This window comes from Hypomesus nipponensis, chromosome 4 (genome assembly GCF_054491055.1).
Source record: "Hypomesus nipponensis isolate SF chromosome 4, ASM5449105v1, whole genome shotgun sequence".
Classification (NCBI taxonomy): Eukaryota; Metazoa; Chordata; class Actinopteri; order Osmeriformes; family Osmeridae; genus Hypomesus; species Hypomesus nipponensis.
The window spans coordinates 5,218,334-5,243,924 of NC_140364.1; the positions used below are offsets into that span (position 1 = coordinate 5,218,334).

The 25,591-nt window shown below is 46.2% G+C and overlaps 1 protein-coding gene across 5 annotated transcripts; it reads left to right on the top strand.

Annotated features, from left to right (window-relative positions):
* The first annotated feature begins 2,069 nt into the window (after positions 1-2,069).
* LOC146295168 (Y+L amino acid transporter 2) lies at positions 2,070-15,451 on the top strand. 5 transcript variants are annotated; one of them, XR_014753280.1, is made up of 13 exons: positions 2,070-2,182; positions 4,711-5,133; positions 5,940-6,115; positions 6,353-6,495; positions 9,128-9,253; positions 9,442-9,586; positions 9,742-9,865; positions 10,864-10,967; positions 11,298-11,394; positions 11,544-11,693; positions 11,831-12,014; positions 12,288-12,895; positions 13,000-15,451. XR_014753280.1 is itself a non-coding variant. In XM_084695907.1 (13 exons), the coding sequence occupies exons 2-12, from the start codon at positions 5,008-5,010 to the stop codon at positions 12,380-12,382; spliced, it is 1,470 nt and encodes a 489-aa protein (XP_084552033.1). In that variant the 5' UTR covers positions 2,070-2,182; positions 4,711-5,007; the 3' UTR covers positions 12,383-12,429; positions 12,949-15,451. The 5 variants fall into 5 exon arrangements, 4 of the variants coding, with proteins under 4 accessions (XP_084552033.1, XP_084552034.1, XP_084552031.1 ...); XM_084695907.1 differs by having other exon boundaries at positions 12,288-12,429; positions 12,949-15,451; XM_084695908.1 differs by having other exon boundaries at positions 12,288-12,429.
* Positions 15,452-25,591: the final 10,140 nt, after the last annotated feature.

Consider the following 25,591-nt stretch of genomic DNA (forward strand, 5'->3'; position numbering starts at 1 on the left):
TGTGCAGACGACATTTTTTAAGATCTAGTCTGAGGTATGTAAGACAGGTCGACATAAGCCGAAGTTATTTGTCACTGAAGTCATCTTTTCCAGATTTCGCTGCCGATGGGCTTATAATGCAGGCCGAATTGCTTGAAAAAGATATAGTTGAATGCAAAAAGATTACTTCAACTTTAGACCGGTAGAGGGAAGCAGATAGCCATGCGTCAATTCCTGGTCAAACTTATTTTTTACATGTAGTTCAAGTTAAAATATTTTATTGTGAGATGCACAGAACAACACAATGTCAAATTGTTGGGACAAGACAACGCAGAGCAACCTGACATAACATAACACATAAGTACTCTGTACATAGATTACATCTGTTACGTGCCTGCACGTTGTGTGGCCCTGCATGTCCTGTGTTGTTTTGTGTTGTTGTTTTGTGTTCTGTCTCCTCCTACTGGCTCATCTTCCCAGTCATCAGTCACCCGTCTTCAGATGTGCACACCTGGGTCCAATTGGTCATCAGTTCCTCGCCACACCTGTTCCGGATCCCCATCAACCAGTTCCCTTCACAAGCCCGTGGGTCTGTGTGTTATGTAGGAGAGAGTTGTGTGTTGAGCTGTGGCAGAGCTCTGCGTTTGGTATCGATTTCCCCTTTCTGGTTTACGTCTATTTGTGTGTTTGGTTTAGAGGCCGGCTTGTGTCGTGTCTTCAGTTTCAGTGGCGCGCACCGGGACAAACGGGGATAGGTAAGACACCCCGGGTCTACATTCCACACCCACGTAGTTATTATCCTATGTTACTTCCCCAGGTTAGCAGTGAGCGCCACCCACTGTCTTTTTTAGGTGCTAAGCAGCGGTCTAAGGGGCAGGCGGGTTTGTTTATGTTCTTTTCTTTGGTGCCACTGATTGTCTTCTTTGGTGCCACTGATTGTCCTCTTTGATCCCGGTGTTGCTGTGAAAACCGAATAAACGACATATTATTCATAGTGAGTCTCTTGGTTTGTGTGACTGCACCCTCACTGGCTTTACCTGTAGCCCTATGTGCGCACTTCCACCCCGAGCCATCGAGAGGCGTAACACATCAATGATAAGCTAAAATATAAGAAACCTCTTAAATATACAATATAAAATACAGTACACTAAACCTCTAATAGCCTACACGTAGTAACCTATACTAACCTTGTAAACCACTAACCTAAAGACAGTGGGGTACAATTTGTGCAATATTGCTGGTGCAACCAGTAGCTGAAAGTGACAGTGTGTAAAGTGGCTAGTGAAAAAGTGTTGAGTGTATCCATATCAATGTCCGTTCAGAAGCCTGATAGCCCTTGGAAAGAAAGTGTAGTCCAGTCTGTCCACACGGTCTGTTGAATTCAATAAGTGTAGCTTATTATGTAAGCCTGTGTGCCATGATGTTTCTGGGCAAACACTGGACTATTATATACATTTTATAATAGGTTTTAAGACTCGCCATAACTTTTATGTTCAGAGGTAGAGTTGGTCAATCACGGCAGACACAGATGGTCACGGTCACAGGTATAAAAATAAAAAAAAACACTTTGAAATGTTAGCTTGCTCTAGCCTTTTATTCTTCTCCTTGAAACAAGACATTGACTGTTTGTGTCTACAATTTGTGGACAGATTCTATCAATGTTATTGCTTTGCCCCTGTTTGGAGTGAATGATAAACAAATGTCAAGTGCAGAGCGAGAAACCTCTCACTCAAGTCACTGATTAACCATAATGGAATCATTTAGCAGTGGGTAAATGTACCTCAGTACAATGAATGTTTTAACCTGCCACACAGTAACGGCGACTATTTAGAGAGTAAAATGAAGTAGCCTGGAAATATACAATGTTTTTTGCCATAAGGACAAAGATCTCTGCACTGCATATACCATATACTACATATGAGAAGACAAAAGAAATGGAAAAGGATAAGAAAGATGTAAAACATACAAACAGATAATCAAGGGGAACAAGAGACAATAAAATATATCTTGGTTCGAGGCTACTTCTGACATTCACCACTTATCCTCAGCAGCAAGTCTCAATGAGGCGGGGTCATGAGACCCCGTTATGATGACGACACGATGTAGTGAGCCAGCTGTGCCTCCTTCCTAAAAGTCAATCAGCTCAGACACATGGGTTTCTTGTTAGCAAGCTCACAGAAGGAAGTTGAGGAGCTGAGTGAAGGTTTGTGGTTAAGGATTTACTATATCTTATATGATACCGCTAATGTTTGTTTCTCGTATATACCACTTAAAATTAATGAATCAGTACTTGCTTTTACTAAAGGAACAGTACAAAACGTATTTAGCATTAACTTTCTAATTGATTGTTGTTTTCTAGCGGTTGTTGAGCTAACTAGCTAGCTTCTCAAATGCCCAGCATCCATGTGTCCTCCAGTTACAGCGGTTTGTAATTTCTAGTAAGTAATTGCTGAGGGCGGTTGCTGTAGTGCATGTTTTAAGTGTGGTGTTTTGGAAACAACTTATTAAATTTGCTAGCATGCCTACAACCAGATGTGGAGATGATGAAAGCGGCGCCAATTATTATGGGTGACGTAGCATAGGACGAGCTACAGTACAGTAGATCTGCTTTTTAGGATAGTCGGTTGCGAGCTAACTAGCTATAGTAGCTACTAATATTCAACGTTGACTTTTAGATAAACTATACTATTAATACGTTATACATAGAAGTATCTAACTAAAATAATCACTTTTTACGAGAACGGAAATTGCATCGCGAAGGAAGCCTTAATCCAGATTTCGAAGCAATGCCGGGTATTACATAAAGCATTTTTAGCTAGTGCCGGTAGAGCAGTGTCCACGTTTCATGTTATTGCTGTGGCGGAAGATGAGTGAGGTAGCCAACATCTCCAAGAACAGAATAGGAACTCATGTTGGCATGCTTTTTCATGATTCATGTTTTCAACATTTAAACGGATGACTACAGGACACAACCAGGCAGTTTGTAAAGGTACAACTAAATAATTCGTAACCCGACAGCAATCTGTAGCCTAATTTCGGAACTAAAGAAGCATTCAAACCAGATGCTACCAAAATCGAATTATATTATTATTGTCTTCTGCCCCTCCAATGACCTTTTATTGCTTCTGATGGGGATAATTGCTTGATGGCTTTTAGGTTTGGGGACCAATGCCTCAACACCTTGACAGTTGTATTCACTTACTTCCTGCCCATTTGTCGGTACACTGTTAGTGTAAAGATCAGCTGTAAATGTATAAACTGGAGGCCTTTATGCAAAGTCTTTGCAGGTGTTCTTTACCCCCAATATTTGACAAACTGCTGCTGTAAATGTCAAGGCTATCCAAGTTATACAGCAGCATGTAATTGAAATGTATTCAATGTACATTTCTCATAGTTAAGTCTATTTACAAGGTCAGGCCACTATTCGAAATACACCAATTTTTAAAATTTGTATTTAATTTTACACAGTTCAAGTCCAGTGAATGACCTGAATTGGTACATAGGTAAGCGGTAAGAGGTCTGCCAGACCCAAAGCCACAACAACAGAATCAGAAGACAAGTTTCTGAGAGTCAACAGTTTGCGTGATAGGCGGCTCACAGGACAACAGCTTCAAACACAGCTTAAGCACAGCTTTTGATGGTTGAAATGCTGCAAAATGCTGTGGTAGCAGTTTTGGTTCAGGGTGCCACTCACTCTGTGGAAGCAGCCGACTGGATCCAGTAAAAGAGCCTCCAAACTATCACTTTCAACCATCAAGTTTAGGTTTTTCAATTAACAAAGGAAGACAAACCTAAGCTATTTTTTAACCTCTGGCAGTTTAGCGCTTATGAAGACATATTAGATAATACCTAATTGCTCTGAAAGTACCAAGTCAATGAAAGGAATAGTGAAGATGAGTTCAAGCCTAAATCAATGTATTTATTCCACAAATGTCAAGTTCTAAAACTTTTGACTGGTAGTGTATATATCGAGTATTATAAGATGGATCACTTTGTGAAATGTCGAAATCTCCCGTTGATATTATGCCAGATCTATGTGCTGAATCGAAAGGGCCTGTTCCACAGTTACATTGATGTACCAACTGCCCGACATAGTAAATCCTCCGACAGCACCAGAAACATTTGAAGATTCAGAGAGGAATCCTTCTCTCTTCCAAGACAAAAGGACCTTGAGAAATCTGCTGTGTTCCCAGTAGTCCCACAGGAGCCAAGCAGTTCATTGGCGTCACTTGTTTCCAACTGCCCACCAAGCATGGGTTGGAAAAAGTGAGGCACACTCAACCCTGTATACCAGAATATAATGTACAGTATAGTAATACACCTAAAGGTATTTGTTTTTTTGAACACGTAGGTTCTAACTCCTGAAGCCAATTAACAGGTTCAGCTGGGTCCAGCAATGTGCTAATGAAAAAAGGCCAGAAAGACTTGTCACAAGACTAGCTTGCCGCCTGGTGCATCAGTAGGCGTGACGCACTGCATTTGGGCCATAGAAACTCAGCGACCCTCCCTTTCAAAAGGGGTGCTGACTTCGCCAGCGCAGTCAATACTGTGGCATTCTGCTTCTGTCGAGCGTTTTCCGTGGTTTCTCAATGGATGACAAAAAGGCTACTCCTGTCTTGATTAGTTGGAAGATATGCTGCTGGCTAGGTAGTAGAACTTAGTCATTGATTAACCTGCTAACGTGTTTGGGAACCCTGTGGCCACACTGACTATATATATTTTTTCTTTCAGATTGTTCCCCTCAAAGGACAACTGGTGAAGGGAGATGCTGTGACTACAAGCTGAGGTTTCCCAGCTTGGCTTCCCCAACCCTGACTTGGTTCCTGATCCTGCCCTGAGCCGAGCCCCCTCCCTTGGTCTACACACCCTCTCGTCCAGCCCTCCACCCTCCGCCCGGCCTAGACGGCTCCGTCTCTGCCTCCCGGCTTCGTCCTCCGCCCCTCCGTCTCTCGCCGTCCACCCGTCCATCTCGCCCCTCCCCTTGGGGCTTCCCTCTCTTCCTCCGGGCCGCGTGCTCGCCGAGCAGCCATGACGGCCGAAGGGGACGCCACGTCGGTGGAGTCGATGCGTCTGAAGCAGGAGATCTCCCTGCTGCACGGCGTCTGCCTCATCGTGGGCAACATGATCGGCTCGGGCATCTTCGTCTCGCCAATAGTACGGCAGTTCTCGCCCGTCGCTATGTAGCGTGTCCTTATTAAAGGCAGGGCTTGCCCGTCGTTATGTAGCGTGTCCTTATTAAAGGCAGGGCTTGCCCGTCGTTATGTAGCGTGTCCTTATTAAAGGCAGGGCTTGCCCGTCGTTATGTAGCGTGTCCTTATTAGAGGCAGGGTTTGCCCGTCGTTATGTAGCGTGTCCTTATTAGAGGCAGGGTTTGCTCGTTGTTATGTAGCGTGTCCTTATTAGAGGCAGGGTTTGCTCGTTGTTATGTAGCGGCCCTTTTTAAAGCCAGGCGATTGAAGAAGACTTATCGGCCCAATTGCTGGGATAGTGTCAAGTTAATGAAGGCAGTTGCCAAGTCCAAGTCCAAGACAAAATCAAAGTATTTCTTACATGCATGGTAGGTGCAGGTGTCTGATGCACTCAAGCTGAGCATCTCAGAGGACTGGACAATGAATACAGGAATGAAGGAATGAAAAAGTATCGCCCTATTCTATCGGCTGAGCTAGGTTAGGGTGGAGGTGAAGCCCTACAGGGTGGTAGAAACGGGGTCGGAAGCTCTGTTTTAGACTCATGTTGGGACATCACGGCTACTCATGGCTATGTCTATCAGTTGTAGCATAAAGTACAGTACTTTTTTTTTCCACATATTAAGAGAGTACATTTTTTCACATTTTCAGAGTCATACTATCAGACAAATCCTGATGGCAGTATGCTATGGAAGATTTTGTAAGCATGTTTTAGGGAGTGAACATGGGGGCTTTGCTACCTGTTGGTGATGTCTTCCCCCCGTCTCTACACAGGGTGTGTTGTTGCACACTGGGTCGTTTGGGCTGTCCCTTGTGGTCTGGGCCATTGGAGGCGTCTTTTCTGTGTTCGGCGCCCTGTGCTACGCAGAGCTGGGAACCACAATCCGCAAGTCCGGGGCCAGCTACGCCTACATTTTAGAGTCCTTTGGTGGCTTCTTGGCCTTCATCAGGTGCGTGTGTGTGTGTGTGTGTGTGTGTTACAGTCTGAACTAAATGTTATGGTTTGTAGGGACTGAGGAAAAAGCAAAAGTTGCAGAAGGAAAGTATCTCAGTTCCGACCCGTATCAATTATTTCCCGTATTTATCTTGATCCTCATGTGTATATATGTTATGTTTTGCGTCATGTGTTTTGCATCATGTTTGCCTGAGGCGCATAATTCAAGTTCTGGATGATTTGAATCTGAAAGGTTGTGGACGTCGCTGATGATCGTGGAGCCGGCGTGCCAGGCGGTCATAGCCCTAACCTTCTCCACCTACCTGGTCCAGCCCTTCTATCCCACCTGCTCCGCCCCCTACGATGCCGTCCGGCTCATAGCCGCAGCCATCATTGGTAGGAGGAGTACCTCAGTCAGCCACTGGGCCGTTTCTGAGGCCATGTCGGATTTTTCATTTGTACCTCCAGGAAGTGCTCCGATTTCATTTTAGTCTCTGTAAACCCACCAGAACCGTTTTTCTCCTCAATGCCTGCTGATACACTCCCATGTAGAATACAGGTTTAGGTGTGTATCGTGATCTCGCACTCCATGTTGTTCATGAGCAAAGGAATGCTTTCTTGACATTCATTCTAGTTGTGCTTCGGGTTCATGTTTTTGGTGTCGCTGCACATGGAAGCTTCAGCTGTTTCTAGACCAGGTTGGAGTGTGACCAGTGTGTATTGAGAGAACATTTATACAATGTTACATGTTACACACACTCACACACAAGCTCCCACTGAGCAGTAGGCAGACATGAGCTCTAACGCGGAAAGCCTTCCGAGAGGGAGTGCAACTCAATAGTCTGTTTTTCTTCTCACCCTAGACTTCCTATTTTTTATCTTTGAGCATGTTTACACTAGATTATGAATAACGTATTTTGGTGAGGAGTTCCCCTTTGTGTGTTTTTGTGCGTGCATGATAGCCTGAGGAGTGTGCCTAATCTAGTGCCTTGGAGTTGTGGAGTCCATGCATTAAAAAGGAAATCGGATAAATGCAGAAAAGATTTTGATTAGTGGTCCGAAATTTGTACAGATGTGTATTTGAACGAATCAAGGTTTACTTTGTGAAGCACAGTCAACTAAGTATACTTGTATGTTTATGACCTTTTCACTCAGATTTATAGTTAATACAATTTAGTATCGTCATAGGTCCATATTCTTGCGAACACTGTCAGTACTGAACATGCAGAGATGACCTACTACCATCCAGCTCTGTGGCCACTGTTAGAGAAGCTCACACCAAGTCAGAGTACATTGTATTGTTTGGAAAAACAGACTTAGTCCAATTTGGGGTGTTTTTCTATAATCGTTCTGCACAATGTGCTTGAGAAGTGAATCTAAATGCACCTATGATGTACACCCACTATGTCAATGTTGACACTTCCTCCTCCTCCACCAGTCAGAGCTGCAGGGAGCCTGAAGCACAATGCACTTTTCACTAGACTGCTGTGTACTAAGAGTTATCCGGCCCATCTACCGCTATAAAATACCAATAGAACACTGGTGTAATGAGCAATGTTCTACTGCCAACAATTTCAGTGCTCCAAAGAGTGAATTGTGAAATGACCTGAAACATGTTTGCCATGTAGCGCCTGGGCAATGCTTCATTCATGATGTATTTTTCTCATGAGTGCTTTAGAATGTAAATCCCGCGTCATGTGCTTTAAAGTCAGGGCCATTAGAAAGATTACCTCAGCGAGCACTGTAACCCCTTTTGTTATCCTGGCCTTGTTCGGACCGGCAAATAAGCGTCTGCTGAGTCCACACAGTCCACACAGCCACCATCCAAGCATGCGGTTCACCACTGGGGGCCGACTTCCTGCCACATGCACGCGAAAAGCCTTTGGTGTGACTTGGAGCTCGTTAGCGTGATATCCAGCCTTCCATCTTAGGAAGAGAGGTCAAAGCAGGGAACTACCAGCCTGTTGGCTTTGCTCCAACCACACTCATTTGACCAGGTTCAACACCAGTTACCTGATCAATCAGGTGTGCTAGATTAGGGATTGAGCAAAAACCTACAAGCCAGTAGCTCTCCAGGAACAGGGGTTGGAGACCCCTGTGTTAAAGTATAGGCTTAATGTAGTGTTTTCATATGAAGTTACTTCATTGGTCATGTCAGTTTTCTTGTGCACTGTTAACCAGCTCTTTCCGAGATTGCACACTTAAGGAAGATTTAAGATTTAAGGAATGTTTGAATAGATGAGATACCGATTTCTTCTCGTCATCAAACTCAAATGTAGCGGTTTGAGATCCACGTCGGCGAAGGAGATTGACCCGGATCTCAAACCGGTGTCACTGCTGGTGGACTGGTCCTGGATCAGCTATCTCTACCTCAGTGATATTTCTAATCATTCGTGGAAGGGGAAGACCCAGCTCTTAAACGTCGTCAAATTGTAACCAGGGAAGTCTGAGGCATGCGACCTGCACCAGGTAGAACATGTCAAGCCCTCATGCATTTCGTACTTTCAAGCACGTTGACCGTTTGCCAGACGCGACAGAAGTGCCTCTACACTTTTGCTGATATATTTCCTCCTCCTGTCCAGCTCTAAAGTGAAAGGCAAGCTCAATCGATCGCATATAAAAGTCTGACATGGCCTATTCGTCCTCTGCTCGTCAGCTGTCGGTCATCCTGCGTAGAGGGAGAGAAGCTGTTTATCTGCCTCTTTATCTGAAGCCATTCCCAGGCAGTTAGCTTTATCAGAGCCAGTCTGTGTTCTGGTGGCTGCTCGTTTCACATTATCTCTAATGTATTCCACAGTTTGGTTGACCAAGATGAGAGAACCTACAATTTAATATTCCATAGGAGTCGAAAGTGCTTCTTTGGTAAAGATTTTTAAACGAGAAGGTTTCTTGATATGACCACGCGCCTGGTTTGAACCAGACTTTTTTTTTTTTTTTTTTTTTCTTGTCCTGTTTAATTCCTGGTCCAACTCCTCTCCCTTTCGCGTGTGAAAGCCTGATGACAGACTGCACTATCCCTCCTCCCCAGGTCTTCTGACGTGCATCAACTGTATGAAGGTGAAGTGGGGAGCCATCCTCCAGGTCATCTCCACCTTTGCCAAGGTGCTGGCCCTCATAGTCATCATCATCGCCGGGATGGTGAAACTAGGACAAGGTACGTCCCAAACACCTTACACACACCTTTACAGTTACACATACAAACACATGCCGTCCCTTTCCCTTGAGAATCCTCTTTCCTGTACGTTTGTCCACACCACATCCAGTATGGGACCCGTGTACTGCACGTAGAGCTTTTTTTACCTGGAGACCCTCCGTGATGTCTCGGCCTTGTGTTCTCCACAGGCAAGACGGAGAACTTTGAGGACTCGTTCAAGGGCTCCAAGTGGAACCCCGGGGACATTGCCCTGGCCCTGTACGCGGCGCTCTACTCCTACTCTGGCTGGGACACGCTCAACTTCATCACGGAGGAGATCAAGAACCCAGAGAGGTGCGTGACGCGCGCGCGCACACATTGTGCGTTTGGCCGTTAGCATTGGCGCAATTTTCTTTTCTGTTGTCTAACATCCTTATGCTGTGGCTTGATATATTTTTTTAAATATATGTATATATATATATATTTTTTTACCCTTCATCCAATAACAGGAACCTCCCGTTATCCATAGCCATCTCCATGCCCATCGTCACGGTGATCTACATCCTGACTAACATCGCTTATTACGTTGTCATGGACGCGGACACTGTGTTGGCCAGCGAGGCTGTAGCCGTGGTGAGCAGGTGTTGTTTGACTAGCCGTCAGCTGTGTTGAGGGGTGTGTAGCGACGGAAATGCTGTCGAAAGGTCGTTTGCGATAACCTGACTCTCCTGATGGTTTGTTACACTTTACCATATGGGGAGTCGTCCTTGGAATCTGCTTGGAAAAGGGCAGGCGCTTTCAAAAAACACTTAGCAAGTGAATCCATCTCTCTATCCCAGGCTAACTTCAACCTCTTCTGTAGCTGCCAGTAGCTCCTCACAGGACACTGATTGGTCTGAACCTCCGTGAACCACAAACAAACCGTGAACCGCCCACTTAGATTCTCCTGTGGTCTTGATCTTGCCAATCCAGCTGTATCGCAAGGTTAGATCTGCGATGGAAAGGTTCTGCTCTATTAACTAGAAACAAAGGTTCTGAGGCTATGCTGCACACAGGACAGTCCAGTAAAAAAGAATGCACATGCACCCTGATTAAACCACCAACCTTATTAGCAAGTCATGAGGCTCTGTCCTCATTTGCAGCATCTGTTCAGCCTCAAAGACCATTAACTGATCTCTGTTCTTCTCTCGTCTGGTCTGGCCTGGAAGCCACTGCCGGTAACTGAATTCCTAACGGGCTCCCTTTGACAATGTCAACCGGGACTTTTGCTAGCTTACAAAGTTATCTCCTGATGCAGTTAGAGAAGGCTTTGAACGAGGCACATCAAGACTAAATGTAATTAGCAAAATAAATAAAAAGGGGCTGAAATGGGGGGGGGGGAGGAGTTGTGTCAACATGAAGCCCATCTGTACTGAAATGGATGTATTTCTTAAATAGATACAACCCAACTGAAGGGGTAAATATAGATGTTTATACAAAAAAATATTTCTGACAGTACACTAGTGTGATGATTTGGGGCCGGTGCCATCTAATGTCGAAGAAAATAAGACGCGTTTCCTGACGGTTGGTCCGAAGGGACTAGTCCAACGAGACGCACAAACTGGGTGTTCATTGTCTTTCCTGCGCCTCAGACGTTTGCGGACGAAGTCCTGGGCTGGGCCCGCTGGCTGATCCCACTGTCGGTGGCCATATCCTGCTACGGCGGCCTCAACTCTTCCATCATCGCCGCCTCCAGGTCAGTACCCTCCCCCCCCATCTCAGAGCAGGTTGTTGAAGGTGTAAACACTGTGTTACACAGATCCTTCGTGTTTTGCCATCGCTATGGTGCGCTTTCTGTTGTGGGTCAACCTCAAAACGTCGTGCTTGGGGAATCTGTAAGAACTGTAGAGACCAAGACTGACCAAAGTGGAGGATCTGAAACCGGGCATCTTATCATACAAAAAGGATATGAATGTTGTATTTATTGACTATATGGTTAAAGACCAAAGCTTCTCTAGGAAATGGATAGAAGTCTTCTCAGACGAGCGCTGTTGTTGACCGGTAGTTCTCTCTCCCCCACCTGTAGACTCTTCTTCGTGGGTTCCAGAGAGGGACACCTGCCTAATGTCCTCTGCATGATCCATGTCAAACGTTACACCCCAATCCCAGCCCTGCTCTTTAACGTAAGTGTGCCACCTCCACTAAAGTGTGTGTGTGTGTGTACTTGTGTTGATGTGTGTACGCAGAAGGGATCTGTACATGAGGTCTATTTGTTTTTCAACCCCTATCAGTAGGATGTGTTGCTTATCGTGTGTGTGTTCTTCCCCTCCAGGGCGGCATGTCTCTCATCTACCTGTGCGTGAGGGACGTCTTCCAGCTCATTAACTACTTCAGCTTCAATTACTGGCTGTTCATTGGCCTGTCCATTGCCAGCCAGATCTACCTGAGGGTCAAGTTCCCCGACATGCACCGCCCCGTCAAGGTAACGCGAGCTGCAATCTCTTTTTCTCTATCTCTTTGTCTCCTCCTTATCTCTCCATCTCTCTGCCTCCTCTAATATCTCTTCATCCCTTTCACCCTCCCCCCCCCCCCCACCTCTTTCACCCCCCCCCTCCCCAGCTGAGCCTGTTCTTCCCCGTGGTGTACTGCATCTGCACCCTGTTCCTGGTGATAGTGCCCCTGTACAGCGACACCATCAACTCCCTGGTGGGCATCGGCGTGGCGCTGTCGGGCGCCCCCGTCTACTATGTCTGCATCCACCTGCCGCCCAGCTCCAGACCCGCCTTCCTGAGCAGGATGCTGGGTGAGCACTGGTCACACACACACGTACTCACATTCCCCCCAAGTGTTCTTTCGTATTTGAAGGTCCCGCGCTCCTTTTAGACCGTGAGCCTTGTTGAGAGCTCCGAGCAGCCAGAAACCGCCCAATGCCGTTGAAAGTGTCACCCGTTATTTCCTGGGCTGGGCTTGCGTACAACCTTTTATCTACATGTCGGGAACGGCAGCAGGTTTTGGGCGCCGCTCCTCCGGGGTCGAATCTTTTCGTCGATCTCACTTCCTGTCTGGTCGTCCGCAGATATGATCTCCCTCAACACCCAGAAGGTGTGCCTGTGTTGCGTGGCGTCGCCCGACATCGACCTGGACAACATCGACCCGGACAAGATGCAGTGACGGCCAAACGGGAGGGAATGGACGGATGAACGAGTGACTGAGGCGAGGTATGGCATGAATCGACCCCACGCTTTACGGGGTACAGCGAGCTACGGAGCGCAAGGAGGGGCAGGAACGGATGGCAGTGGACAACCAAGAAGTGGACAGGGAGGAGAGAGGGATGAGAAGAAGAGGGGGAGGAGAGACTGAGCGGAAAGGTGGACCTCGCACTCAAACACCCCTCCTTCCCTCCTCCCCGACAATTGAGCCTTGCAGAGCCGGGATTTGAACAGAACTATATTTATGAGCAAAGCTATTAGGTGTACAGTACCGTGCAGTTCCTGTGTGTGTTAAGCACGGAGGTGACTTGTGGGTGGAATTCACCAGCGCGCACGCAAGCACCAGTGCAGCTCACCGGTTGTTGAAAGCAGTCAGACAGAGTATAGCCCCTCAGCATCGCTGAGCTGTCTTGATTCTGAAGTTTCAAACACATAGGTTAAGGCACTTTGAAGATGACTGAAAATCACTCTTGAGGTCCGTTCACTTAGAATTAAGAAATGATTTTTGACTCTCTTGTTTCGTTCCAGGTTTTAAAGTCGGTCCAAGGATGCTTGTTCTAACCCCATGTTCATTTCCAGAGGCCGGATTGGACACGGTGTCCGTCGAGCCAAGTTTGTCTGCGTCTCTCCACTTAGAACCAGCTTCATGGCAGCTCTGAGCCCTGTAGAAACATCATACACTTATAGGAAGCGTGAGTTGGATGACAGGCAAACTGGACTGGGACAAAAAGCCACTTCTTAGCTTCATCATTCTTATTTGTTTTCACTCCTTTTTGTTAGTTCTTTTTCTGTTGTCTGTCACATGGTTGCCTGTTAAATCACAGTTTGGCACAAAGCTCACCCCAAAGTCACACGCTCGTCTGCTTTGCAATGTGTCGCTTTGAGCTGCTGCCGCTGTTTGTTGTTCACTGAAGTTGCCCATGTGTTTTTCACTCTACCGGTTCTGTGCAGAGCTGGCTGTCCTTTAGCTTTATCACGTCCACAATCACCAACGGCAGCATTGAAGACTTGTAGTAACCTGCTAGTGGAACTACAGTTCCCAGAGGCCTGATCCAATCAGGTCCCCCCCCCCCCCCCCCCCCATCAATGTTTCAATGCAAATCATCCAGCATGATCTTTAAGGACAGACAAACCAGAGGAATCCACTGTTTCTGGAAGGGGAACAGTTTCTTTCTGGTGTCGAATGTCAGAAAGATATGAATGGAATTCCGTTGTGTGAAGTTCCTTATCAAGACAGGCTATCCATTGTCTGAGTCCTGTACAATGATTGGGGGTGGTACTCGACACCCTGCTTGGCTAATGTGCTTGCAATTTCAAAGGCCTGCTGATCGGCTAGCAGAGTTGCCTTGGTGTACATGTATCTTGGAATGTTCTTAATCCACTGGATGTATAAGTAGGTTTAAGGACTTAGCCATGTGCGCCTCCATACAACCAACATAGGATGATTATCCTGCCTTCTGGCCTCACAAGGAATGCCAGATTATCCTTTACCGTGCAATGTTTCTGAAGCCTTCAGCCAAACCAGGGGCTCAAAACATGGTTCCTATGCACCCTCTAGTGGTAGGTTTAGATAACTGCAGTTGAGGGACTGTGATGCTGTTCGTTCCTCGATCCAGGGACGGGTTGTACAAATGAGTTACTGAGCTCGCTCGCGTCTGACATTTGATGCCATCCAAAGTTTCTTTTGTTTACCCTTTCTCAATGCCAAACCTGACTCTTGCCTAAATGTAGCTTTAAGTGTAGCATGCTAGCTCCTTTCTTGTTTGTGGCAGTTTGCAATGGTACCTTTATGTGTCAATTTGAAGGCCTTCAGTTGAACATTGTTATAGTTGGAAACTATGCTATGAATAAAATGCCTTGCGGCGTTCTTTTTAATGTTAAGACTCACCATATTGTCTGTTTGTTAGGTGAATGGAACTATAAATCAGCTGTACTATGTTTTCCCACTCTTTGGGGTCTTTTAGACACCTAAAGGTTCTATTTTCTCAATCACTCTTATATCATGTTGTAATGCATCAGTCTGTGCACGCAGGTCTCTGATTGCAGTGTGTGTAACCACGTATACAAACGTAACCTTTTGACATGATCTTGTCGTCTTCTTCTACTGCCTGGTTTTGTATTCCAGGTGAGCTGTGATGTTTTAACTGATGAGGTCAGCTGGCAGACTCTGCCAGTTCTGTCCTCCTGCATCAAGTCATGTACTGTGTGCTTTAGACGTAGGCTTTGACGCCAGCGCAGAAGCTGCTGCTCAGAAGCTCCAACACTCCTCTGAAGGACCACCGCGTCCAGAGCAGAACTGCAGGAGACCCATTTCCATCAACCCTCAGTCTTAGTACGTGAAAGTTGCCTTTTTATAGGAAGAAGAAAAAAAAATGCATATGTGAAATTTCCGTTCTCTGCTGTCTTGAAGAAAATGTTGTGTGTGTGTGTTCACCATGTAAGTGTGCTGTAGTGTCTTCAGTTGTGCCTTCATCACTCCTGGACCAAATAGCCTTGATGGTTGATATTGTTATGCAAACCTTTTGTGTACTGTGTTTATGCGTCAGATATTTGCCATGAAGCCATGGAAGAGCGTAGGAGCGTTTCCTCTTTAATAAAAGAAGATTCTGGAATGTCAGTGTTCTAGGGGTTTCTTTATCGCATCAGTGTTCAATTTCCTCACCCACTTCATCATGTGCTGTGCATATTTAGAATATGTGAAGGACAATTAGACGACCCTTTCCACTGTTTCTTGTGCCACCAGCATCTGAATCATGCATGCACACATTTTGTAGTTTTCCCCAAAATAAAAGTGGAGAAAGTTTGAATTTCATTTCTAAACCATTTAAATAAATTGGGTACTTCGAGAAAAGGTCAATGTCATGGTCACGTGATGTTGTTTTGGTCATTTGGTCCGTCATTCCTACAAAGAAGGTGGTGGTCTGTACTGTGTTGTCCATTGTGTTGTGGTACTGTTTAGGTCCTGTTGTGAAGCCCAGTCTTTCAATTGGGTCGTCAAACTGCAATGTTAAAGATTGAGATTCCACTATCATATTGCTCTCCTGTTTTATTTATTATTTTTGTCAGTGTTCTTTATACAGCGAACGATTAATGACTAGCTTTAGAACGTAAAGGAATTCTTGGTGGAATCTCTGACTGACTGGAATGTGGATTTATTTGAATCAAATATTCAACAGAATGCTTGATCTGAGTAACTTGAAGTTGGTCCTGGCTTCTCACAATGTTGTTTTGTCAGATATCCTCAAACCATCTCATAGGGTTCTTTACCTGGAACCAATATCCATTGACTGGAACGACCTCTCACAAAAGTTGGGGGACCCCCAATAAGAGACATTTTCAAAGTGCTCATAGTTTTAAAGATATGTAAACCTATGAGTAGTGATCCCAAGATTACATATATAAAAATAAATTATATACTTAATTATATACTTAATATAATTATATAAAATAAAAAATAAATTATATATGGCTTCTGGTCTACCCTGCCAGTGACCCAATGTAATTCATTCACCCTATGTGTTACAGAGACCCTGATTCTGTTTTGGGTCACCTCACATCCTGCATTTACAGGACTATCCACTAGGAGGGTCCCTTTTCCCAATGAAAGCTCTTAAGAGCTCTGGAATGGAAGTAGAGGGAGAACGTTATTGGTTCACCTGAGGTAAATGTGGGATCACGTGCTTTTGAGTATTTCGGTGGAATAAATGAATTGATCTCGTTACCAACCAGACAGCTCAATATGTAAGTGAGGGAGTGTGACCTGCGTGTTGGAGCATGCATTTAGTGAGTCTGTTGTGTACTAAGTGGGAATTACGGCCCTTTGTGTGACCCGTGAGTGTGTAAAACGAGCGTGTGTGCGCTTGTCAGTGAGAATGCTGTGTGTTGAATAAAGTGAGTTTGTGGCGTACATAAAAGACTTCACCGGGCTAATGAGTCTGAGAGAGGCTGGTGCACTTAGCAGCATTTTCTAATGACTCTCCAACCAGCCCCTCCCAGTCCCGTCAGCATTGTGTGTGGATCACGTTTCACCAGGGGTGTGCAGTCCTCATCTCTGATGCTGCCCAGGGATAGGTGCTCTGGCCTGGGTTGAGGCCTCATCTTCCCTCTCCCTCCCTGGGAGTTGGGTTCCACTGACTCATGCATAAAAGATTAGAGCGGAGACAAGCCAGCTAGCACGACCAAACCAACAAGGTGCAGTAGCCGACGCTATACAGCCTCAGCGGACGCCATTACGGAACCTGGTTGTTGGCAACCTTTCGCTCTCGAGATCCAAGACAGCCCAAGGGAAGGGTAGGGGGGACTGACAGTGCTGGTGCCCGGGGATGAGACCCCTTCTTGGGGGTGAGGTAGGTCGGAGGAGTGGGTGAGGCCCTTGGATGAGAGGCCCACAGCACCAGAGACTGGCCCCCAGCCATGGAGCTGCACAGACGGCTGCACTGGATACACAACAGACCCTGGAGGGCCAGGGCCCGCCACCGAGACTTCAACCGTGAGTGTTGCTCTGTGTGTGTGTGGATGTGTGTGGATGGATGGATGGATGGATTTTCAGTTGGTGAGTTTGTAGTTTGGTGCCTGTGGAAACATTTTTCCATACGGCTGTGTGTGTGTTTGTGCGTATGCAGCATTTGTGTGTGTGTGTGTGTTTTATGTGTGTACACACTCCATTAGTGCGTCCATTGTCCGAGAGTGGCTTTTCACCCTGTGCATGATTGTGTATGCACGTCCTGTGAAATGGAGAAGCTCACCTATGAAGTCACCAGCCAGCCATGTCTCCCATCACTTGAGCCAGGGTTGCTAATGGCGTGAGTGAAATGGCTCTTCTCTGAAAGTCTCTGTGTGTGTGTGTGTGTGTGTGTGTGTGTGTGTGTGTGTGTGTGTGTGTGTGTGTGTGTGATGTCAGAATGTGTGTGTCCTCTATGCGTGTACGTCCAGTCCAGTAGATGTCCCTAATCCAAAAAATCTGCTTAAAACCAGTGTCCTTACTTCAGAATGTATTGTCGTGTCAGCTGACTTAATTGCGGTGCTATTTAATCTTGTTGTCTGGGGTGGGTTGATCGGAAGATGTCATTAAGAAAGCATACGGTCGCTCGTGTAAGAGATCAGGCCCGACAGAATAAATGACGAATTGCTGATCTGATCCGTCGAGTACGTGCCGGTCAACACACATGATACTGTGATTACTTCCGAATTCATGTGTTTGCAAAAGGGCACACTATTACCGAGATGAAGTTAAACAGTGGCACGATAAACCGACACACACAAGACATACTTGTAAATCGGGCATCAATTTAATTACAAGTTTTTCACGCGACAGACCCCTGATAAAATGGTTCAATGGCAGATTACAATCGTGCTAACAGAGTGTATTAAGACAGTAACGCCTCCATTTTAGAGACCTTGTATCACTCTCGAACGGTTAGTGTTGCTGACCCGTCCAGAAAAAAACGATTTGCTCCGCAACTTTTCCTGAGTGGTGGAAGTCTGGCTTACCCTACCCCTCTTTGAGTGTCTCCATTTATTGAGCGGTTTCGTCTTAAAAGCTCCGCTCAATGGGTGTGTTGGTATGCAGGCGTCTGCTTGTCCATGGGTGTGCACACATGCCCCAGTGTATACCATCTACAGTGTATATATCTACAGTGTATACCGTCTACAGTGTATACTATCTACAGTGTATACCATCTGCAGTGTACCATCTACAGTGTATACCATCTACAGTGTATATATCTACAGTGTATACCATCTACAGTGTATAACATCTACAGTGTATAACATCTACAGTGCATACTATCTACAGTGTATACCATCTACAGTGTATATATCTACAGTGTATACCATCTACAGTGTATACTATCTACAGTGTATATATCTACAGTGTATACCATCTACAGTGTATACCATCTACAGTGTATACTATCAACAGTGTATATGTTCCTGTGTGTATGCTACAACCTCAGGTCTCTCACGTGAGTTGTGTGTGTGCTGGAATTGAAATGACCACTGAGCATGTCTATCCATGCTGCCTTTTGAGTGTACCCTCATAACATCCAGAGGAGGGGGGGGGGGGAGGAGTGTGGGGGGGGGAGAGAGAAAGAAGGGAGGTAGATCAGTGTTAGTGGACGTTTCTGCAGACGCTCCATTTCCCCTTGCAGCTGGGAGGGCTGGGGTTGATCCTGGGTCCATTTTCTCCTGCCTGTCGTCCACCCGGTCCTGGTTCTCACATGGCCATGTTCCAGGCACTGCTCAACATGTGACAGCAGCCTATGTACAAAGTGACTGCTGCGTGTGTGTGTTAAGCAGTAGTACGGCCGCACCATGGACATACAGGAGACGGAGAAAGGTAAAAAAAAAAAAGTGGAGGGGGAAGAGTGAAAGATAAAGATTAAGTGCACCATGCAAATGAGGGAGAAAAGGATAAAAAAAGAGGAGAGTGGGAGACTTGTGAGAGTGAGTGAGTGAGTGAGTGAGAGAGAGAGAGAGAGAGAGAGAGAGAGAGAGAGAGAGAGGGAGGGAGGGAGGGAGGGAGGGAGGGAGGGAGGGAGGGAGGGAGGGAGGGAGGGAGGGAGGGAGGGAGGGAGGGAGGGAGGGAGGGAGGGAGGGAGGGAGGGAGGGAGGGGGAGGGGGAGGGGGAGGGGGAGGGGGAGAGGGAGGGGGAGAGGGAGAGACGGAGGGAGAGAGAGAGAGAGAGAGAGAATAGAGCTGCCTAAATGCTACTCCCGATGCAAATGAAGAAGAGAGGACAGGAAGGATGAGAGAGGGGGCAATCGTGTTGCATGTGTGACAGAGAGAATTTAGTTCAGGCTTATCAGCTGAATGCCATGTTCAACAGCCAGTGACAGCAGGGAGAGAATTTGCAACACACACACACACAGACCATTTCATGGCACAGTTCATTAATGAGGGTTCTGCTAGAATGACACAAACAGGGCTTGTGCATGGGTTTAACTAAGGATGGCATTCTGGATTTTACATACACACAGGCACGCACACAGAATCAGCTCATAACCAACTATTTTTGGTTGGTCGAGCATGACGCACATCACACACACACTCATTCATGCAGGCACACACATGCTGGTGCACACACAAAGACCACAAGGTCTGTAGAAGTGTGAATGATGGGTTTTAAAAGTCCAGAAATACAGTTATCTCAATTTTATTGCTGTAAATCCCCAAAGCAATGTGCATTTTTCTGTCAAATGCCAGTCTATAATGCCATTATACCAAATGGCATCAGAGGATTTTCAGTGTATAGTAAGTGTCCTTGTGTCTGCCATCAGCCTTTTGTACAAGGAGAGGCCATGCACAAGAGAGAAGGGCTAAAAGGATCATCCCAAGGAACATATCTCAAACCCCTCCCTTTCCATATGAAAGAGATTGTTTCTGAACACATCACAGCGATCAAGAGCCAGAGCCCTCCAACACACACACACCCTACTTCTCTCTCTCTCTCTCTCTCTCTCTCTCTCTCTCTCTCTCTCTCTCTCTCTCTCTCTCTCTCTCTCTCTCTCTCTCTCTCTCTCTCTCTCTCTCTCTCTCTCTCTCTCTCTCTCTTTCACACACACACACACACGCACACACACACTAACACACAGACACTCTCTACCCAGGCCCCATTGTGGCCAAAGGGCTTTGTGGGGCTCATTTAATTTCAAAGCCCCTTTCATGTCATTGGGGACTGGCCCCCTGTCTGACTCCTATCAGGCTGAAAGCCATGTTTTTGATGGTTTGTGTTTTAACAAGTAAGACAAGAGGATGGAGGTGGCATGAGGTATTCTTGATCAGTCTCTCTCTCTCTTTCTGTAATCTGAGGGGCTGTGTCAGAGAGAGCACAGGTCCCCGAACAGTGTGTGTGTGCGTGTGTGTGTGTGCGTATGTTTGTGTGTGTGTGTGCACGTGTGTGCGTGAGTGTGTGACAGGCGCAGAGCTGGCTTGAAATGACAAAACATGTTGTTGTTGACATCTTCTGTGAGCAATCAAACATGGGTCTGCTAAAGAATTCTCTATAAAACTAGATTATTTATTTTTTATAAAGCTTTTTCATTGAAACTTTTTTCCAGCTTATATAGAGAATGGCATATTTCCGAACATTTACCTAGACATCAGCAAAAAAAATAATCTTTGAAACATGACATGCTCAAAGCCTCATTTCCGATGAATGGAATGGAGTTTCCGTATGGAAAATACATGGGACGACACACATGCATGAAACACTGATTAGGAGCAGCCATAAATAGATATTTGCCTTCCTTTTGATAACCCAGTTCCCTACTGCCTGCTCTCTCTGGAGAGGGAAGATGCTATTATTAGTTGCCAATGGTGACGTGTGTTAGCAATCAGACAACTCTCGAACACTAGTTGTTATTCCTTTGTTCCCTACATACTCGTACAGTCTCTATGCTTATATCATATTTTGTTTCTAGAGTCCTACTAGTACTTTGTTCCTAAATCCTTGATCCCTGGTTCCTCAAGCTCTGTTATGAAGGCAATGTGAGCTTATCTGTGTGTGGATGTGTTATATATGACATACATGACATCATGAGATGTAAGAGGGATTCTTCCCTTTTGAAATGACCCTTGGGGAGACTCCAATAGTGACCACAAGGGGGCTTGAGTTTGAGGGCCTACAGTAATGTGAATTTATTGTTAGCGACTAATATAATCGGCCATGTCCAATTTTACACATACGCACTCTCATCCTGCTCACACTGAAATATACCTTCTCCACCACACCCTTTTTTTTATCTGCTCGTTTCCTGCGTTTGCTTAACCTTCGTGGTTGCATTTGACTTCCATAAACTGGTTCAGCAAGCAGATTTTTGCAGTTTTATTTTCCGTCTCCAAGTTTATGAGGCAATCGCAAAAGCGTTGTCACTCATCTCGTCTTCACCCTGACAGGCAATTCCTTGGATTGAAAGGTAGACGGTAGGCAAATGGCGGTGAAAAGACAAACTGATGGTATGTCATTAACACAACACCACCGTGGAATTTCCACAAAAAGTGAATGAATAGAAGAGAAATGTGAAACACCTTCACTCTGCAGGAGCATGTCCACCGTGTTACTGACCATGAGGGACATGTTTGTCTGGTGCAAGTCGATGTGAAGTCGTCAGACTCTTCCTGCAAATCTTATCAGGATGAAGTGCCATTTCAGACCTGGATACTGCCAGCTAACCACATTGCATTGTTGCTGTGTCTGTGTCATCACTGAGTCATCCGGGCAGTCCATTGTCCTGTGACCTCCTCTCTCTTTTTCCTCCATCCCTCTTTCTTAATCTTTTTTGGGCTCCATCAACCCTTTCCTCTAGATTTCCTTCCAGGTCTTCTCCCTGCTGTCTCTACTTTCCCTTCAGTCTTGCCCTCCGCCACCCCCCCCCCCCCCAGCCCTCTCCTCCTTCCCACTCTCCACTCTGGTCACCTCCCTCTCCCCGTTCCTTCTCGTCCCGTCCTCTCCACTTTCCTTCCTCCTTCCTTCCTCCCCCCGCCTTTGTCTCAAACCTCCATCTCTCATCGGCCTCATTTTCCTACTTTCCCCAGCTTTCATCTGTCTCCATCACTGTCTCTCTGCATTATAGCCGTGATGTGATTTGTAATGGTTTTCACAGTGAGGAACATCCTCCCACTCCATGGCAACACGCCTCTCTCTCTCTGTCTCTCTCTCTATCTCTCTCTCTCTCTCTCTCTCTCTCTCTCTCTCTCTCTCTCTCTCTCTCTCTCTCTCTCTCTCTCTCTCTGTCTCTCTCTCTCTGTCTCTCTGTCTCTGTCTCTCTCTCTCTGTCTCTGTCTCTCTCTCTCTGTCTCTCTCCCTCTGTTTCCCAAGTGGATCTCATAGAGCAGTCAACAGTTCCAGAACAACAACATCATCATCGTTGCAGATTGTCTCTGAGTCACCGGCTCTCTGAACACTTGCCTTCCCAACTTTTCTCTCTCTCTTTCTTTCCTTGTTGTTTCTCTCTCTTACTCTGTGCCTCTTGCCTTATGAGCACATAGCTCCTCACTCTTTTCTCGGACACTCATTTATATATATTTTTGATCCTCTCTTATTCAGTCTCTCTCTCTTTCTCGGTCTGTTCCTTTGTCTTTTTCACATTCACTCTCACAAGATTCACTCTCTTTTCTTTCTTTCATTCTTTCTTTCTTTCTGTCTGTCTTTCTTTCTGTCTTACACTCAGCAGGGTCAAAGCCTTCAGATAAATCCACTTTGAGAGTCGTCATACTTTCTTGCTGGCATTTCTGTCCTATTTCCCAGTGAAACGTCAGCAAGCAGGAGTCATTGTGATTATGCCAAGACTGCCAATAAACACGTGCACACACACTATATAGTGTCTTTTATATAGATAATGCATTGTCATCACACATAATTATCAGTACAGGTAAACATCTGACAACAATGGCATGACATCAGCTCTGAACTGGCTTTCCACTTGTGAGTGATTGTGTTTTGCATTCCTATTACGAGTTTTTGAATGGAATACAGCCAGAAAATACATGCCCAGTTACCCTTCCTGTCATGATGAAACTAGGATGTTTCTCCACCGCTCTTCTTCTGTGGTTTTCAGTGTTGACAGCTTCCAACATAGAGGAAATGTTTGACCACACTACTTCCAAAGCCAAATTCTTGGCCCTTAACAAAATAAAAGTCATTTTATTCCTTTCGGTTCATTTGGATTTATTCCTTCGTAGTGTCACTTATATTGGCAGGTAAACATAAATTCAAGGGGTTTATCTGGCATTGTAGCTTCAGAGTAGAATAACGTTTTCTTTCTTTTTCTAAAAGGTGGGCTCATGGTTTCATGTCAGTGGGTTTAGACTGGTTTGCCAGAATCTGGGCCGGGTTGCCAGGTTTTGCTTGGGAGCTCTCATTGACGGCTTCTTAGGCCTCATGGACTTCATGACAGACAGGATGTGGCTTTATGGAGTGGTTCCCTTCAGACTGACTGCCAAGCTGCCCATGCAGTGTGTGTGTGCGCGCATGCATGTGTGTGTGTTTGTAAGCACGTGGGGTTGGTGGCGTGCGGGTGTGTGTGTGCGCTTCCCTCTGGCTGGACTCTGGTGAATGAGTCGAGGGTGAATCCCACACACCACCAGTGGGAAGAAACATTCACATGCTGATGAACCGGAAAATACTCCTTGTCTAGAACTCTGGAACTCTGTGTGAGAACCTCTCTCTCTCTCCATTCTGGGAAAACCATGAAAGAGAGAAATTGAGCAGCCTTTGGTGAACCTTTGGAAAAGCAAACCCTGTCCGGGTTTCCACCAGACTAACATGTCTGGACTCCGTGGAGTGAGCTTTTATGATGCCAAATGGATATCGACAGTTGCATTGAAACATGGCTCAAATGTGGGTCACCGTGGGTGACCTGGGGATAGATGAGCAGCTAAACCAGATGCGATCTTTCTTGACTGGTGGGCAGACAGAGAAAGCACTGTGACACACCCACAAAATCATATCCATACTCCCACATGGACACACACAACCACACAATCCCCAACACAGACGTAGGGCAACACACACCCTACTAGACCACACACATACACCCACACAGAAAGGCCCAATCAGTGCACAGATGTCAAGACAGCCATACACACCCTATAAGAACACACACACACACGTGTACTGCAGACCTACACACCCTGCCAGACCACACACACACACAAGCTGTCTCTTGCTACTGTGATTCATTCATCAGGCTACTGGGTTGGGGAGAGGCGATGGAGACAGTAATAGGGGGAGTAGTGGAGAAACACCTGGGGTGTAACAGGAACCGTACTTCTGCCATTCTCAGGCACCCAATATGTTCCCCACCCCTATGCTCTTTGGAACATCCGTTATTGCAATAGTGGAAGTGGTGCCTCGACTTCACTAAAGCAGAGATATTTAATGCTGGTCACGGTGCAACACTTGCCACTCGGTTGGGGCCACCTCTGTGCCCTGCCCATCTCTGTCCTGTTGCCCAACCTCCTGTTCCGCTCTGCAGAACATCCTGGTTCCCACACGCGTTTCGGTTCCAGGGTGCTTCTGAGGCTAATAATACAACATAGAGAATAGGTGTGTCTCAATTGTGCACATGAACTTCCTTCCCTTGTGTCCTTTCCCCCGTGACAAGGGACAGGATGAGGCAAGATCAACTAGCTCCGCGATAAAAACAAACAAACACTTGTTTCGACAACATGATCAGTTTTACTAAGAATCATTTGGTGTTGTAACTAGTGAGAGGCACCCTAAATGTCTCCCTCGATGCTACCCTTCCTGTCCCCTCGTTAACCTTTGTACCACAGCCACCACCCACATGCCACCCTCTTTTTCATTTGTCATGGCTCATGCACCGTCTTGTTCCCCAGGAAGCTGCGGGCGTGGTGGCACAGCAAGTCCATGTCTAGCAGTAGCATAAACTGCATATAGCATCACCGCAATGGCAATTGGCATTTGAACTCATGGTCTCATTAGCATGAGCAGACGCGTTAGCAAACGCATCCGCGGTTGCATTAGCGCTGGCCCACCATTAGCGGTAGCGTGGACCCTGGAGTTAGCAGGTGTGTCAGCATCAGCAGAGGGGAAGTTGTGGCGGTCACATCTGTTAGGGTGTCACCCCACCCTATCCTGATCTGCATATCACTGTGGGGATATCTTCAGGGAGGAAGAAAACCCCCCATCCAGCCTGCACTACCAGGGGGCAGAGCCCTAGAAGAGGCTTTGTCAATCTCTGTCACTACCTCATGTTATATCGATCAGGTTTGTTGATAATACATTGTTCCCCCGAATAGAAATAATCTGAAGAAATCTGGTGGAAAAGGTGGAAGGACTTTTGATGAGGTGGAAGTATAAATCTCAACCAATTTCCCCCCCAAATCTCGAGGGGCAATGTTTGTAAAAGTGTGCCATCACTTTCACGAAGCAGTGTCCACCAACCGGCTTCCTTGAAAACCTCATCAACGGAAAACTCTTCCGAGGTCTCTCATCGAACCAGAAGCCCGAGAACATGTAGGGACAGAAGAAGGTGTGGCGCAGCCTGGTCGCACGTGACTGTCCGGGTGTGGACACAAACACGTGCTGACCGGAGCTGGGCCAGTCAGCACAGCTGGCATCTAACAGCCACCCCACTCTATTCCCCCACAGGGAGAGGAACAGGTACAGAGAGAGTGGCAGCCAGTATCTGTTCTCTCTAGTCTAGAT